Raw genomic sequence first — 15793 nt, 5'->3', positions numbered from 1 at the left:
CAGGCACTGTTCTGTTCTAAAACATTCCAGAAAGTCAACAAATACCCTGTCCTCATGGGCCTTAAGTTCCAGTAGAGAAGACAAAAAATACGCAGAAAGACACAAATGAATACTAAGTTGGATGATAAGTATCATGAAAAAAACATAAGGTGGGTTGAGGGACTAGAAATTGAGATGGTTGCTCTTTTAGGCAGAAATCTTGCATCTGCTTGCCCACCATGCTCCCTCCCCTTTTCCCTTTCTTCCTGTAATACCTCTCACCCGCTGAAACAGGAATAGCCTGGGCCAGTCATGGTATCACTTGCCCCTGATCACAGTGACTGCTTCAGGAATAAGGTCCACACAGGGTCAGGGTACATTACTAGGAATTTTACACTTGGGGCCAGGGGAAAGAATTCCCTTGCTTTTCTGGGCAAGGAGCTAGAAGCAAATAATCCTGGGGATTATATCGGCCATGCTCCCTGTTACAAGGGAATGTTTGCCTATAGGAAGAAAGAATGAGTTTAAGGAGAGATAAGAGATGAGAGAAAGATCCTGAAATCTCTAGGGTCATCCTAGTCCCCATGGGTGTCCCTTCAATCTTAATATTCTTGTAGTAAATCCCTTCTGTTCAGCTGAAGTGCCACTTTCTTTGGAAGGACTTTTCCGACATATCCAGTCTCAGTGAAAGGCCACTGTCACTATGACTTCAGAGTTCCTTTAAAAAAAATACAGCAATAGCAGCAATCTATGTATACCTTCTACATGCCAGACTTTATGCCAAGGGCTCTACCTGGGTCACCTTTACTACAGAACTTAACAAGTTACACCCTATTGTATCATTTTTATGCACATTTCACCCAGTAGAAAAATGAATATAAAAATTTGTGGATAATCTCCTTTGTGAAAGAAAAGAATTTATTCAGCCTGCATATGTGCAGAAGAGAATACAGTTGTCCCTCAATATCTGCTCTCCTAATAAAAATGCCTACAGTTTTTAGCTGAAATAAAGTCTACTTTTCCCAAGTCTTTGCTTGCAGCTAGGTATGGGTGCATGACCAAGTTCAAGTCTGTAAGATGTAAGTATGTGTGTAGTGTGTAATTTCCCAGAGGTGTGTTTAAAGGGAGAGCATAGAATCTTCTCCCCGCCATTCCTCCTTTCTCTTGGCTGAATGTGGATGTGATGGCTAAAGCCTGAAGAGGCATCTTGGATAAGCAGGGGAAGAGCCATGGGTTGAAAATGTTCGTACAAAAAGACAAAGAAGCTTGGGCCTTCTGTTGGTGAAAAGACATGGAACCCCACATCAGCCCTGGACTGCTCATGTCCACGTCTCGTTTAAGTGAATTAGAAATAAATTGTTATCTTATTTTATCTGTTGTTTTGAGGCTTTTGCGTTTCCCAGCTGAACCCGATCCTAACTGACAAAATTAGATTATATATATTACCTATAAAACTAGTACTTCCAGGTGCTTGGATAGACCAGTGAAGTTCAAGTCATTTTCTCTCTAGATGGAGATATGGCAGTATCATGGCTGGCCATTTTTGCTAAGAGTCATGTATCCTGGGATACTACTTACTCCATCATGTCCTGTGATGTTATCTACATTCAACATAAAGAGTAACAGCTGTTAACAACAGGTCATTTTACAGCAGTTGAAGCAACTAACTGTAGAAAGAGAAGCTAGGAGAGCTGAAGAAACCAATAGCTTCTCACATTCTACAGGCGCTGGACTAGTAGTAAGAAATGTCAATCATGAGAATAAATCAAAGATTCCAACAGAATCTAGCAGGGGAACTGTGAGACAGAGCTTGATGACCCATCTATTATTATTCAAGTCCAAATTTAATATAAAAACAATAAACATTTAGACTTCTCAAATCCAGACTGGATGTTAGATGAGAAATTAAAGGGCAAATAAGAGGTGAGACTGAGAAGCAATGAGTTGTGCTTCATTGTGTATGTGTGTTTATTTTATTTTTAAAGGAATTCAGCTTAAAATACTTTGTGTATGTGCGTTATGACCAATATGAAAGCTTTGTCCATTTATAAATATATGAGCCATACTGGCCTTAGCCAAATGGGAAGAACTATCAGGACTATTAGCTTTAATTTAAGGAAAGGAAAATAAATGTTTAGAAAATTGGAACCAATTCTTGCTTTCAGTATTAAAAGAAAAATTGCAAGGAACTGAATGTTTCTAGTTCATTTATTTTGCATACTAGAGAAATGAGGACGAGTAAGGCCTCAATTATTTGTCCTCTACTGTGGACTTTATCCAAAATGCCTGGAGGGGGCGGGTGTGGTGGCTCACACTTGTAATCTCAGCACTTTGGGAGGCCGAGGTGGGTGGATCACCTGAGGTCAGGAGTTCAAGACCAGCCTGACCAACATGGTGAAACCCTGTCTCCACTAAAAATACAAAAATTAGCCAGGCTTAGTGGGAGCTGCCTGTAATCCCAGCTACTTGGGAGGCTGAGGCAGGAGAATCACTTGAATCTGGGAGGCGGACGTTGCAGTGAGCTGAGATTGCGCCACTGCACTCCGGGCTGGGTGACAGCAAGACTCCATCTCAAAAAAATAAAAAAATAGAAAAAGTGCATGGAAGTCTATTATAAAAAAGCCTTACCTGCTCACTAAGGCGGGTTGGGAGGGCCTCTCTTGGGTAATACTATGTACTAGCCATTTGTATGAGTTACATATATTGCTGGACCTTCACATGAAACATTCAGGCAAGTACACATGAAACATCCAACTGTTTCCTTGACAAATCCCTCCCTTAGGTCAGTCTTTTCTATACTCAAAGAAACAAATGAAGCTTTTAACAATGTATGAAATGTTTTCCAAATTCCTATGTCATTCAAAAACAGTGACCATAACATGCACATGCTAGAGGAGAATGCATTTAAAGTATCCCGGCTTGTCCAGAGTGTATGCCAAGGTAAGAGGTTGGCTCTCGTTACCTCACCCACACCAAGGTGCCAGTGGGTAAGCAAAACGTCCTTTAGGACAAAAGTGCAGAGCAAGTCTTCATTTTTGCATAATACTGCATTGTTTAATTCAAGCATTATTTCCCCAAGAAAACAAGCACTGAGCTTCTTGGCATACAAAGGCATATACTGACAGACTGAATTTGCTCTTTTGGGATTAAAAAGTTGGATGGAGCTCAGAACTCCTGTTCTGTGAAGGGTATGAAAGTGCAGGTAGGTGTGAGATGTGTGAGACAAAGACGTCATTAGTAAGACAAGTGATCATTTCCTTGAGTGCCTATCTTTGGCCCATACCATTCCACAACCCAGTAGTCCAATAATCTTAAAAACAAGCAAATGTGTAGCTTTCCCACCTTGTCTACCGCTCAGGGATAAAGAAGAAAAGCCAAGTTACCTTTCGCATCTGAGTCAACAATCCTTCAAACTCCTTCAGGTTCAGTGTCGTTCCGCTGTAGGATGTGCAGCTATTCGCTGCTTTTCCCAGCCAGTAAATGGTAACTAATACCTGTGGAACAAAACGCACAAGAGCAGATTTTTCCCTCAAGAATGACATTGAAACTAAGGAGTCAATAATGCACCACTAACAGGAAGGCAGGAAGGAAAGAGTTGATTTACACTGATTTTAAAAAACCACCACCCATGAGGTATTCATTAAATGTAAAATCACTTTAATAAGAACCCAATGCCATGTCAGTCAACACAAACATGGTTCAGTAGTTAAAACGACTCCAATGTTAGGAAAAGTTAGGTTGTAAGGAAATGATCTCTAAGTCAGCAAGAAGGAAAAATTAATCCACCAACACTATTTTTATGTAGTGAAAGTTTCACAATTAGGCAGCAAAATTTTTCAAAAATGCTTTGGAATCTTTATCCAGAGAAGCAATGAAAGAGACTGTCAATTCCTTTTGAGAAAGGTGCTTTTGAAGGCTCATAATTTCTACTTGTGGGCACAGAGGTTCTGCTAAGGTCAATGGCAAAAAAAATCCCAAACAAGTGATAAAGGTTAATTAGTGTTTCCAAGCACAGGATCAACATAATTCTACTAATGAAAGTAGAAGGAAAGCAGTGTCATGAAGAATGTGATCTGCAGATATCTAGCTTTGGGGTATAGTTAGATTCCCATTAATCTGAGATGGGAAATTTTGAGCCTTGACAAGGCTTGCTACCAATTAAACCACCTTGGATATTTAAGAATGTCTATGAGTATTCAACGGTCTGAAGCTACAGTCCCAAGTTACTTTTGTTTTGTATTTCTGAAGAAACTGTCCACAAAAGCAAATCCTCCTCACATTCACTTCCCATGAAACCCAGCAGAGTCAGCTGAAGATGAGCTCCTTCACACTGAATTACAGGGAACTGAGGCCCATGTAGAAGCTAAGAGGAGTATTTTCTCTTCACATTCTGTCTTATTGCTTCAGCCAGGTTGGGAAGTACTTATTGTGCCTCCTTCTACTTGGTAGGCCAGAAAATGCTTTGGACAACATGATATAGTTACATGAATCCAGCTGGCGACAGACCCAAAGTATGGTTATGCGCATTGATGCTAAGAGGTGATTCTGTTTTCTACCTCTGTGGGAAAATTTTACTTCATGAGCCCCTCAAAACTTCCAGAACATCTTTTTGAACTGATTGCTTACAAATAAATTTCCGGAGATTCAAATGTCAGGACATTAACTAGGACCGTAAAATAACTAACGTGTGCTGAGAGTATGTGGCTATCTTAAAAGGTATAATGGGGGAATGGAAAAAACACTGTGTTGTGTTTTAGGTTAAAGGTTTTCTGATTTGTTTAAAATTTTATGATGAAAAATGGCATATACCTCTAGTTTTACAGAGGAGGAAAAAGAAGATAAGAAAGAAAATGTCAATCAAATATAATAGCACCTGGGGAGATTTTTTTAAAAAGAGATTTCAGCCAATTTTAAAATTTTAGAGGCAGAATGTAACTTCTTTCATTCCTCAATCTAAACTGAAAATAAAACAGCACTAACATACTTGCCTTTTGAAAATAAGATCTACAAAAAGTTCATTTTGGCAAGTACTAATAAAAATGCAAAAGATTAAAAGGAGAACAAAATACACAGAGTATAGACTCATGGCAGTCAACACTATTCATATTATGCAGATCTTACCCTACAACAATTTGCCAAACTGCTTAATTTAATAATCCCATCTGTGCCTACAAATGGAAAGGGGCTAATGTTAGTATTGAGCCTGATCGTTTTGTGTTTAAGAAACTGAATCATAAACAGAGCATAAACAGAGCACAAGCTTTCACTTGTTTATTTCTGGATTGAGCACTTATCTAAAATAAAGAGAACCACCACCACCCCAGCCCAACACATACACAATTTACTATTTTTATTTCTATCATGGTCATTAATTATTCTATGAAATACATATACTTCTTTCTAAGGACTTTTTCTGGCAAGGCATATGAGAAGCATTGAATTTAGCTAAATTTTACACTTGAACCATCAAAGATACAAGTTTGGAAGTTAAAACACTTACATTTTTCAGCTTCCTACTATAATCAAGGCTCCTAGTCAAGGAAAGAGAAAGGAAAATATTGTCAGAATAGCAGATTCTAAATTGTGATCTTTCCTTAAATGCCACTAAGATGTACTCGAAGCTAACATATATAATGAGATCAGAAGAATGTATTATTTTTTAAGGCTTAAGTTTTGTGATTTCGGGCACTGAATAAAATTACTTAGAAAACAAAATGTAGAAGGACAAAGTGGGATTAAAGTTCCACAGTACAGTATAAAAAGATGATGCTTGACTGGGCGTGGTGGCTCACACCTGTAATCCCAGCACTTTGGGAGGCCGAGGTGGGCAGATCACAAGGTCAGGAGATCGAGACTATCCTGGCTAACACAGTGAAACCCCAATTCTACTAAAAATACAAAAAAATAAACCTAGCCAGGCATGGTGGCACATGCCTGTAGTCCCAGCTACTTGGGAGGCTGAGGCAGGAGAATGGTGTGAATCCGGGAGGCAGAGCTTGTGGTGAGGAGAGATCACACCACTGCACTCCTGCCTGGGCAACAGAGCGAGACTCCATCTCAGGAAAAAAAAAAAAAAAAGATGATGCTTTATAACGTCTGGAAATAGAAAAAGTCCAATTAGAACTAGGACTGTTCATAGTTGTATTCTCAAAGATTAACCATTGAAGATTCTGCCTTGATTATAGACCACTGCCAAACTGAAATCGGACTGCACTTCCAAAATCTTCATGCAAGTATTTTTAACACAGGTCTGAAATCTTACTTAATTAGACAGACCTGAAAATATGTGTACAAGAAGCAATCCTATCCAAATATTTGTTCTTTTCTGCTCCGGACATAAATTAGCATTGGGAATAAGCCATAAGCAGGAAAATATGCTTGCTATGTTCAAATATACACACATGCATGCTCAAATATGCACCCATGTTTACTCTCTAACTATAAACAGAAAAGCTACTTCGAAATATTCATACAATGAAATATAAGAGTTCCTGCAAAATTATTTCAAAGTTTTTTTTTTTAACACGTCAACAAATAAACACTAGAAAAAACAAACTGCACTTCTTTTTTCCACAGTAACTTCAGTGAGGGGGAAGGGAGTGTAAGTCTATCACATAAACCAGTCAAGAATTCCTTAAAGTATTTAGACCCTGATTACTTCACTGCAGCATATATTGACCTAAAGTACATATTAATGAATAAGTGGACCATTTTAAGTCCTTTGAAATTTGAAGAAATAGAAAGCAAGTAGTATACCATGGAAATAAACCATCAACAAGGACTTAGATTGAAAGCATTAGTCCAGTTTGGATTTGATTTAAAAAATGTTTTCATGTTTCTGTTTTTAACAGGGGAAAAAAATGGGATGTCCTTACCTGCTTGGATATCTGGTAGGGTTTTTTGTTGTTTTATGTTTTTGCTTTTGTTTTTTGAGACTGAGCCTCGCTCTGTCACCAGGCTGGAGTACAGTGGTGCAATCTCGGTTCATTGCAACCTACACCTCCTGGGTTCAAGTGATTCTCCTGCCTCAGCCTCCCAAATAGTTGGGACTACAGGCACGCACCACCACGCCCAGCTAATTTTTGTATTTTTAGTAGAAATGGGGTTTCACCATGTTGGCCAGGATGGTCTCCATCTCCTGACCTCATGATCTGCCCGTCTTGGCCTCCCAATCTGCTAGGGTTTTTTTAATTTAAGAAAGAAACCAGATTTTTAAAAATCTATAAAAGATTTGAAACTTTTATGGAAAACAAATTAAGAATAGGGAACATAGAGCTTTTTCTGCATTGATGATAAAAGTTCATTGAGACTCTAACCCAGTGCTAAAAATTGTGCTTGGTACACAGAAGCTCACAAAATATTTGTTGAATGACTCCCACCTATTATGTGGAAATATTTCCAAATTTTGACAGAGGCACTCGGGAGCAATCCAGAGCCTGTGTACGTTTTCATCCAGTTGCTTTGATTCCCTGGAATGATACTTGCTGTGTGCCTGTCTAGATTATACTTTCATTTCCCATCAAGGTTGTCTGGCATCCATTACAGGTAGAGTTCACTAAGTTACACATGCAGTAATCACTTGCAGGCTTTTCGTTTTTTTTGTTTTTTTTTTTTTGTCTACTCAAGTTACAAAAAAAAAAAAAAAAACCACACAAGAAAAACTGCCTACCATGAAAGCTAAACGAAAGAGTATTTTCTAAAACACAACTTCCAGAAAACCATCCAAAGCTCCTCTGTGGGATCTATCCCTATACCTTACTGCTTCCGCTAGTAATTGGTGGCAATGGGGTGCTCCTCTCTGTGTCCACGGATGTCCTGCTCAACTCTCAGAGGGACAACAGAGAAATATAGCAGTTCTACTTTAACTACCTTAGTTTACAAAATCTGCGTATGTTACAAGCATTCCCTGCACAGTGCCAAATTAAACCAGCATCACTTATCAAAAATACATGAAATCCAATAGTTTATTCCATACTCTATTACTTACTAAAACCATAAACAACTTTCTAAGTACTGTAAGTGAATTTATAGAATCATTTTAAGCTAAAATTCTTTATGTTCTTTGAAATACTCATACAGTAAAATGTTTTTTCTCTATAATGATTCTGAGCTCAACATCCTACCCCGCTTGTGGACTGCCACGCCCACCACACACGTCCTTACACACTATCCTTCAACCACATCAGTTACTTTTCTTTCTTTTAAACATGAAGTTTGTCGTTCTTCCTCTTCCCCAGCCTTTGTACCTGCTCTTTCTCTGTCCTGAATGCCCTACAGATCTTCCCACAGCCTGTTCTTCATTCCCATGTGTGTCTCAGCCCCCAGTTACTGCTCAGTTGAAATGCCAGCACTTCAGAGAAGCCACCTTCAGCCACCTCTGGACTGGCCACTGTCTTTTGCTTATTACTCCATTTTATTTTCTTCTCAGCACTTATCACTTCCTGCAATGATCTTCTTTGTTTACTTCTTTGCTTCTTGTTTCTTGACACTGGACTGTAAACTCCACATGAGCAGAAGATCTTGGCTATCTGAGTTCATTCTATTTCTCTAGTGATGAAAAGTATCTAACACATAGAAGCTGCTCAGCAAACATTTGTTGAATGAATGAATGAAAAATGCCAGGGTCATGGGGGAATGTGATGGCAAAGTATTACCTAAAGAAAATAAGAGGCCGGGTGCGGTGGCTCAAGCCTGTAATCCCAGCACTTTGGGAGGCCGAGGCGGGCGGATCACAAGGTCAGGAGATCGAGACCATCCTGGCTAACACGGTGAAACCCCGTCTCTACTAAAAACTACAAAAAACTAGCCGGGCGAGGTGGCGGGCACCTGTAGTCCCAGCTACTCGGGAGGCTGAGGCAGGAGAATGGCGTGAACTCAGGAGGCGGAGCTTGCAGTGAACTGAGATCTGGCCAGTGCACTCCAGCTTGGGTGACAGAGCGAGACTCCGTCTCAAAAAAAAAAAAAAAAAAAAGAAAAGAAAATAAGAGTACTCAAGTGAAGGAAACATTAAAAAGAAAATGAGGAGAAGACATACAAAAGGAGAGATAGATGGAAAGAAAGACAGGATTAAAAAGGGAGGGAATGTAGAAGGAAGAAAAGGAGACAGAAAACAAAGAAGGAAAAATGGACAGGAAAACAAAAAGATGGTACAGTAACTAAGAAGGGACTGTATCCATGTATCATTTGCCTAAGTGACATTTTCCCCTTTAGGTTTCTTTCCACACCATGATTTAAAATCTCTTTCTTTACAAGTCGGTTGTTCCATCTTCCCATATCTGCACTGAGCAAGCTTTACCTAGAATAATACCAGATGGAATATTCTGTCCAGTTTCCATTTTTAGATGAATACACGGGGCCTGCTGAAGAAGGGAGCTTAACCAGGGCTTCAGATCTAGTGAGCAGCAGACCTAGGGCTAGATCCTCATTTTCCTGATGCCCAGTTTTTTGTAGATAAGCAATAAAGGTGATACGAGTTCTGAATTTTTAAAACCAATCAGGCTCAGAAATCTGGTTTAGTAACATATTGATTTAAAGTGGCTCTAAAAAAAAAATGAATGCAGCAGCAGACACTTTCAAAGTGACCTTTCCTTCACCCTCCAAGCAATGTGTGTGTGACTAATTATTACCTACTAAGCTGCACAGTTACTATTGTTTCTGGTCAGTTGCCACCCGGGTGAAACTATGAATGGGAGATGAGGCAGAACCTAAAACAATTTCCTAAAGTGAACAATGGTTTATAGAGGATAGATTTAAGTACAGTAATAAATGGGGCATGTGATGACCAAGATGAGGTTTAGTGTAGTTTCCATATTCAAATATCCTAAATTTTACTCTGTTATTTTTTCGCTTAGCTAAAATTTTTCCAAGAGAAGTTTTAAAGAATGGCACATAGACAATAGAAAAGTAATTTTAGATAACAGATCACCACTGATTCCCCCATATTCCCAGTCATGAATCATAAAATCCAATACAAAATCCAAATTTTATTTTATCCAGTAGTCACTTTTTTCCTATTTTTCCTCATCCTTTTTAAAAAATAAAAAAATCTAGCAAATAGTATAAAATCAAATAGTATAAAAAATCAAGCAAATAGTATAAAACCAAATAGTATAAAAATCAAGCAAATAGTATAAAATCAAGCAAATAGTATAAAATTAACAGCTCCGAATTTTGGCTTCTCTCCCTTTTCTGTTCTTTCATGATAAAATGACTCCAAAAACAATCAAAAGAAGAAAAGTTACTAATTCACAGACCCTATCTATGAAACTATGTTTATTATTTAGGCATATCCATGTCAAACATTGTTTGGCTAAAGTGGAAAATGTTTTATATGAAATCAGCAGGATCTAAAGAACTTCTAAACTACAGGAAAGTTATCTCTGCCATCTCATACCCTGGTCACAAGTTTTTTCTTTACATGAAGTACACTGCTGTCTCTTTTATTGTGACACTCTGCTCCAAGACTTATTTGGCCCAAACAGGGCTCACTAAGTAGATATAGTCAAAGTGCCAACGATCCATCTTCAAAGAACTTGATCATTGACACATATGAGAAGACAGTTACAATTGTAAATGAAGAAGTGAGTTCTCCAAAATCTAATGCCTTCCTTGCATAGCAGAGCTCAGATCTGTTTACCTTTCAAGAGCCTATTCAAATGCTCAATTGGCGCCAATAAAAGTTTTTGTCTAACACACTGATTCTGTGCCTATTTGTTTCTTGCCTCTCTGTTAAGCTTTATTTAACATTTTTCTCCTTCTCTTCAAAATTCAAACTCTATATGCAAGATTTTTGCATTCAAAAAAATTATGATTAGAATGAAATCTATGCACAGAGGGAAAGCCAATGTGAGTTGTTTCGAAAGTTGATTTTTACCTTCACATTTTTATTTTATTAAGCATAACCAATTCTCTGTCTCTTAGAACTTACAACATCATCACAAAATTGCAAGTCAAACTACAAAGGAGTCTCCCTTAAACATAAATCATGCTTTACTTACTTGACTGTTACTCTGTTGGATGTATCCTGGAGGTCACTCGGGTCAAAAAGTTGAGATTCTTTAAGGCCAAGCTCTTTACAACCTCTCAAGAATAAGATAATATTGTCCTAGAAGGAAAAAAAGAAATCCAAGTCTATATTATCTTAGATTATCTTTATGAACCAGCCCCTCCCAAGTTGCTGTAGGGATACTGGTCACTAAGGCAGCTATGGTCAGGTCTAAATCATAGCTTGCATAACAAATCATACTTTGTTAGGAAATGCCAGATAAACAGACACTTCAAACCTCCAAACCCACAGCCATGCCAGATTCATTTTTCCCTTTAGCTTGACACATTTGTATAAAACTACAAGTAAAACGCCATTAAAAGGAAAACTTAGGCCGGGCACAGTGGCTCACGCCTGTAATCCCAGCACTTTGGGAGGCTGAGGCGGGTGGATCCATGAGGTCAGGAGATCGAGACCATCCTGGCTAACATGGCGAAACCCCGTCTCTACCAAAAATACAAAAATTAGCCGGGTGTGGTGGCGGGGCCTGTAGTCCCAGCTACTTGAGAGGCTGAGACAGGAGAATGGCATGAATCCGGGAGGAAGAACTTGCAGTGAGCTGAGATCGTGCCACTGCACTCCAGCCTGGGCGACGGAGCGAGACTCCGTCTCAAAACAAAAACAAAAACAAACAAAAAAAAAAAAAAACAAAAAAAAGGAAAACTTAACATTGTTAGGGGGAACTGTACTCAAAAACAGGTATTCCTTATTGCTTCTTTGTCCATGTCTTGTTGTATATACATACTTTATGGGTTTTGACTAGTAATACCTTTATGGGTGTTGACTAGTAATACCTCTTTGTGGATTATAAACTGGGTTAAATGCAAGAAAAAAAAATCTAGACTTAATTGAAATGAGAAAAAAAAGGACAGGGAAAGCTTTTAAAATACTAATGCAAAAGCCTGTCAAAAGAAAGTGAAATTTTCTCTAGCAGATACAAATTTACTCTGAATTGGCAGGCACCATTGACAATTAAGGAGGGGTCAGTCTCCATCTATTTTAAGTCATTAAGTACAAACAAATGGTTCTGAAAGGGACTGCAAATTGTGGGTCATCCTTTTGGAACTCCAGGATATTAGTCAAGAGGTTTATCAGTTACAAGTCTCTAACTGTCCTCTTCCTAAAAGACTTTTGAAGGTGGTAACTGATCCCATCAGTTAGTGAAAACTACAGGGTAGGGAATGTCGGCTCCAGAAGCCAGACTGATGTGAATCCATCTGAATGCTGTGAGAAAGATGCTACAAAAATCTGAAATGATGGTGATTACAGAATCATATATTCACTCACGTGCAATTCAACTGAGTGAACAGAAAAGATATTTCCCAGTTACCCAGTTTGTAGTCCGGATTCTAAGATAACCCCCAAGAATCCTGCCCCCAATGTACACACCTCTTCTTGAATGCAAGTGAAGTCTGTGAATATGATGGGCTATCACTCTGTGATATATCACTAGCAAGTTGACTTGGAGTTAATCAAAAGAAAGATTATCTGATTGGGCCTGACCTAATCAGGGAAGCTCTTAGGAGAAGGTGAGGTCAGAATTCATGCTGGCCATGAATTCTATAGCTGCAAGGAGATGAATTATGTTAATAACCACATGAGTTTGGAAGAAGCTTGGAAGATGTTCAGATAGGATCTCAGCCCACACTAATACTTTGATTTCAGTCCTGTGGGACCCTGAGCTAAAAACCCAGTTACACCATGCCCAGACTTCTGACATTCAGAAAATGAGAGATAACCAAAGGGTGTTTAAACACATTAGGTTTATGCAGTAATAAAAAAAACAATACATCCAGGTTCAAAATAACAAGAGCAATAAGTTGCTAACCTTTCCATTGCCCTTATTATTCACCATGCATTATTCCAAGAACTTTACATATATTCACGCATTTAATTCGTGTACAACTTTATGAACAATTTTGACAGATGAGTGATCTAAGGCACAGAACAATTTATCAAACTGTCCAAGATCACATAGCCCCCAAAGGATGGAGGTGCAAAACAACATGTCTTATGTGAGGAACTCAAGCATAAAAATCCGAGGCCAGCACCAAAGGAAGATGAGGCTATGCAGGTAGAGGCTGATCATACAGGCCTCGAAGGCCATGGAAGGCAAGTTGCAGAATGTCACAGGGGGCTGTATCTGAGAAGTGAAAGCCTAGATCTATGGTGGAAGGAGACTGCTGCAGTTGGGGTTGGCGGGAGGTAGATGGTGTGAAGGAAGTATTCAAAGGAACAAGATGGGAGACAGGGAGACCAATGAGGAGTTACTACAACCTTGCTTTCCCCCAACGAGGGTGCCTTCATCCCAGGATGTTTTCTTTTTGGGTAAGCCTCGGTCTTTTTCAGCAGGCAAGAGATGCCATCGTTCACAAGAACTCTCGGAGGCTGACAGTGAGCTAGCTGCTCAGACCAAGTCTGAAGTCACCTATACCCTCACCAGTGTCTCCTTCAGTCACTTTCCACATTTTTAAATTATCAGATGTAAGAGTTCCCTCCCATCCCCTGAGTTTTACAGTTTTCCACCTTCTCTGCCATATATGTTTCATTGATCGAGCCTGTCCTAGGTAGAAAAGGAAAGGAAAGCAGGCAAGGAATGAAAAAAGTGGTGATATGGAGTCCTTTTTAACAGACCCAAATTTTCTAGTTGTGCATTGATCATCCTGTTACTTAATTTAAATACAACATCTATCCTTTCAAAATACTTATTTTGTCCCAATATTTCAGTTACTTGAAATAAATTGTTTTCAACCTTTTTTTCTAATTAACTGTGTTATCACAAGACATATCAATGTATTACTGATTTTAGCTATGCCAACTACGCCAGTCTTACTTGCTTCCAGACTTGTCTTTGCTCAGTACTCAGACTTCCAATTTGGGTCACATCATTTTCCAGAGAGCAAAATCTTCTCCCTGGAATTTTGCTTTTCTTATTGCCAGTGGAAGAAGTACATGTGGATGTTCACTTGGTATGCTTACTTGTAAATGATTGGTTAGAAAAAGAAGAAGGAATAAAAGTCACCTACTTTATTATTATTGGAATATTTATGAGCACATATGGAGATAAAAAGTTAGTACAATAAACTATTGCTAAAAAGTGGAAAAATATTTTGTCAATATGAGAATCAAAGCTTGCCGGTGAATTTCTTTTTCTTTCTTTCTTTCTTTTTTTTTTTTTTTTTTTTTGAGATGGAGTTCCACTGTGTCACCCAGGCTGGAGTGTAGTATGCAATCTCGGCTCACTTCAGCCTCCACCTCCTAGGTTCAAGTGATTCTCCTGCCTCAGCCTCCTGAGTAGCTGGGACCACAGGCATGAACCACCATGCCTGGCTAATTTCTATATTTTTAGTAGAGATGAAGTTTCATCATGTTGGCTAGGCTGGTCTCGAGCTCAAGTGATCTGCCCACCTTGGCCCTGCAAAGTGCTGGGATTATAGGCATGAGTCACCATGCACAGTTGGTGAATTCTTTTTTAAAAGGCTTTAAAAAATTTACCCATTATTGTTAAGAAAACAGGTTAAAGATAGGTGAAGGCTTTAGATATCAGACCATTATGGTGAATATAATTAATAATACAAACTAAACGTTTGTAGCTTACACTCTTGAAGCATTTGCCATCTATCTACCTGGTCTGTTCTGAGGATGTATATGGATTATTTCATTTATTTTCAAAACAGCTATACACCGCAGTCACTGTCTCCATTTTCTAGAGGAGTAGTTGAGGCACAGACAGGTTATACACCACACCAGTCACCCCGCTACTAAATCCAACTCCCAATTAACTCCACACAGTGGGGGGGGGGGGGGGAAGTTTCCCCAGATGTTAAAAATCTAAGTCTGAAAAGTACCAATTCTTTTTCCCACCTCTCCAAGTTTCCAGGTGCCTTATTCTGAATTCAGCCTTCCTGAAATTTCCATTTTAGTTTTTTCTCTTCTTGTCTCTTCTCTTTCTCTATGATGTTCTTCTTCCTCCTTGCCTCCCACCAGCAAACAAACACACATAAATATGCACTCTCTTAACTTACTTGGCTCTGTGACTCTCAAATTCTCCACTGACTCTAGCCTTGAACAATCTTGAGGATACCACATTCAAAAACATTTGTACCTCTCACGTACAATTCTACCATTCAGGAACAGTAAACAAACCCTTTAACTACCCAATGAGGCAACTCCAAACCAAAGAGTGACGAGTACAGAGCCAGGTGAGTCTTCACTTGAGAGTGCAAGTATCCACTGATTGGCCTTTAAGCTCTGAGTGCTTTCTGCCCAGAGGAAAGCAAAGGAAGTGCTGACACTCTCTGGGAATCATTTGACATCACAATAAAGGACAAGACCTGTGACCAGCATGTAGTCCCCTAAGGGGTGCATGACTGTGACCCCCACAGATTCTCAACAGGGTGCTCCTCCTCCTATGTGCATTGCAGACGCACAGACCCGCCCTTGAACACCATGCTATGTTCAGCACGCAGCCTGCAAACACAAAAGCTTTGTGCTGCCAGCCAGCCCAAACAATTTGGGCTAGAAGATTTAAATAACTGCAGGTCTGTTTCCAGCTTCTTGCTACAACCTAATGATGCTGGAGTGGGGCCAGGCCCTAGGCAGAAGAAAAGCCAGAAGGAAGAGCCACCCAGCCAAGAGCTAGCAAGGGCAGCCACTGGAGCAAGCGAGAAGGGCTGTGCCTTTAATTACATAAAATGCATCCTGTGAATTCTCATCTGCCTTGCTGTTCACACTGAGATTTTTCCACATTTACAATTTCCAGCAAAGCCC

The 15793-nt window shown here is 39.3% G+C and overlaps 1 protein-coding gene across 22 annotated transcripts in view; it reads right to left on the bottom strand.

Moving 5' to 3' along the window:
* Positions 1-15793, bottom strand: part of LIMCH1 (LIM and calponin homology domains 1) — a 352171-nt gene that overhangs the window by 92417 nt on the left and 243961 nt on the right. For all 22 annotated transcript variants that reach the window (XM_010384733.2, XM_010384727.2, XM_010384765.2 and 19 more), the window contains 3 exons: positions 10977-11083; positions 5480-5510; positions 3363-3473 (listed from right to left, as the gene is read on the bottom strand). In XM_010384733.2, coding sequence (XP_010383035.1) covers positions 3363-3371 — 9 coding nt within the window. In that variant the 5' untranslated portion in view covers positions 3372-3473; positions 5480-5510; positions 10977-11083. The remainder of the gene's footprint in view (positions 1-3362; positions 3474-5479; positions 5511-10976; positions 11084-15793) is intronic.

Source organism: Rhinopithecus roxellana, chromosome 2 (genome assembly GCF_007565055.1).
Source record: "Rhinopithecus roxellana isolate Shanxi Qingling chromosome 2, ASM756505v1, whole genome shotgun sequence".
Classification (NCBI taxonomy): domain Eukaryota; kingdom Metazoa; phylum Chordata; class Mammalia; order Primates; family Cercopithecidae; genus Rhinopithecus; species Rhinopithecus roxellana.
The sequence above is the reverse complement of the archived record's forward strand: the minus strand, read 5'-3'. Positions and strand labels throughout refer to the sequence as shown.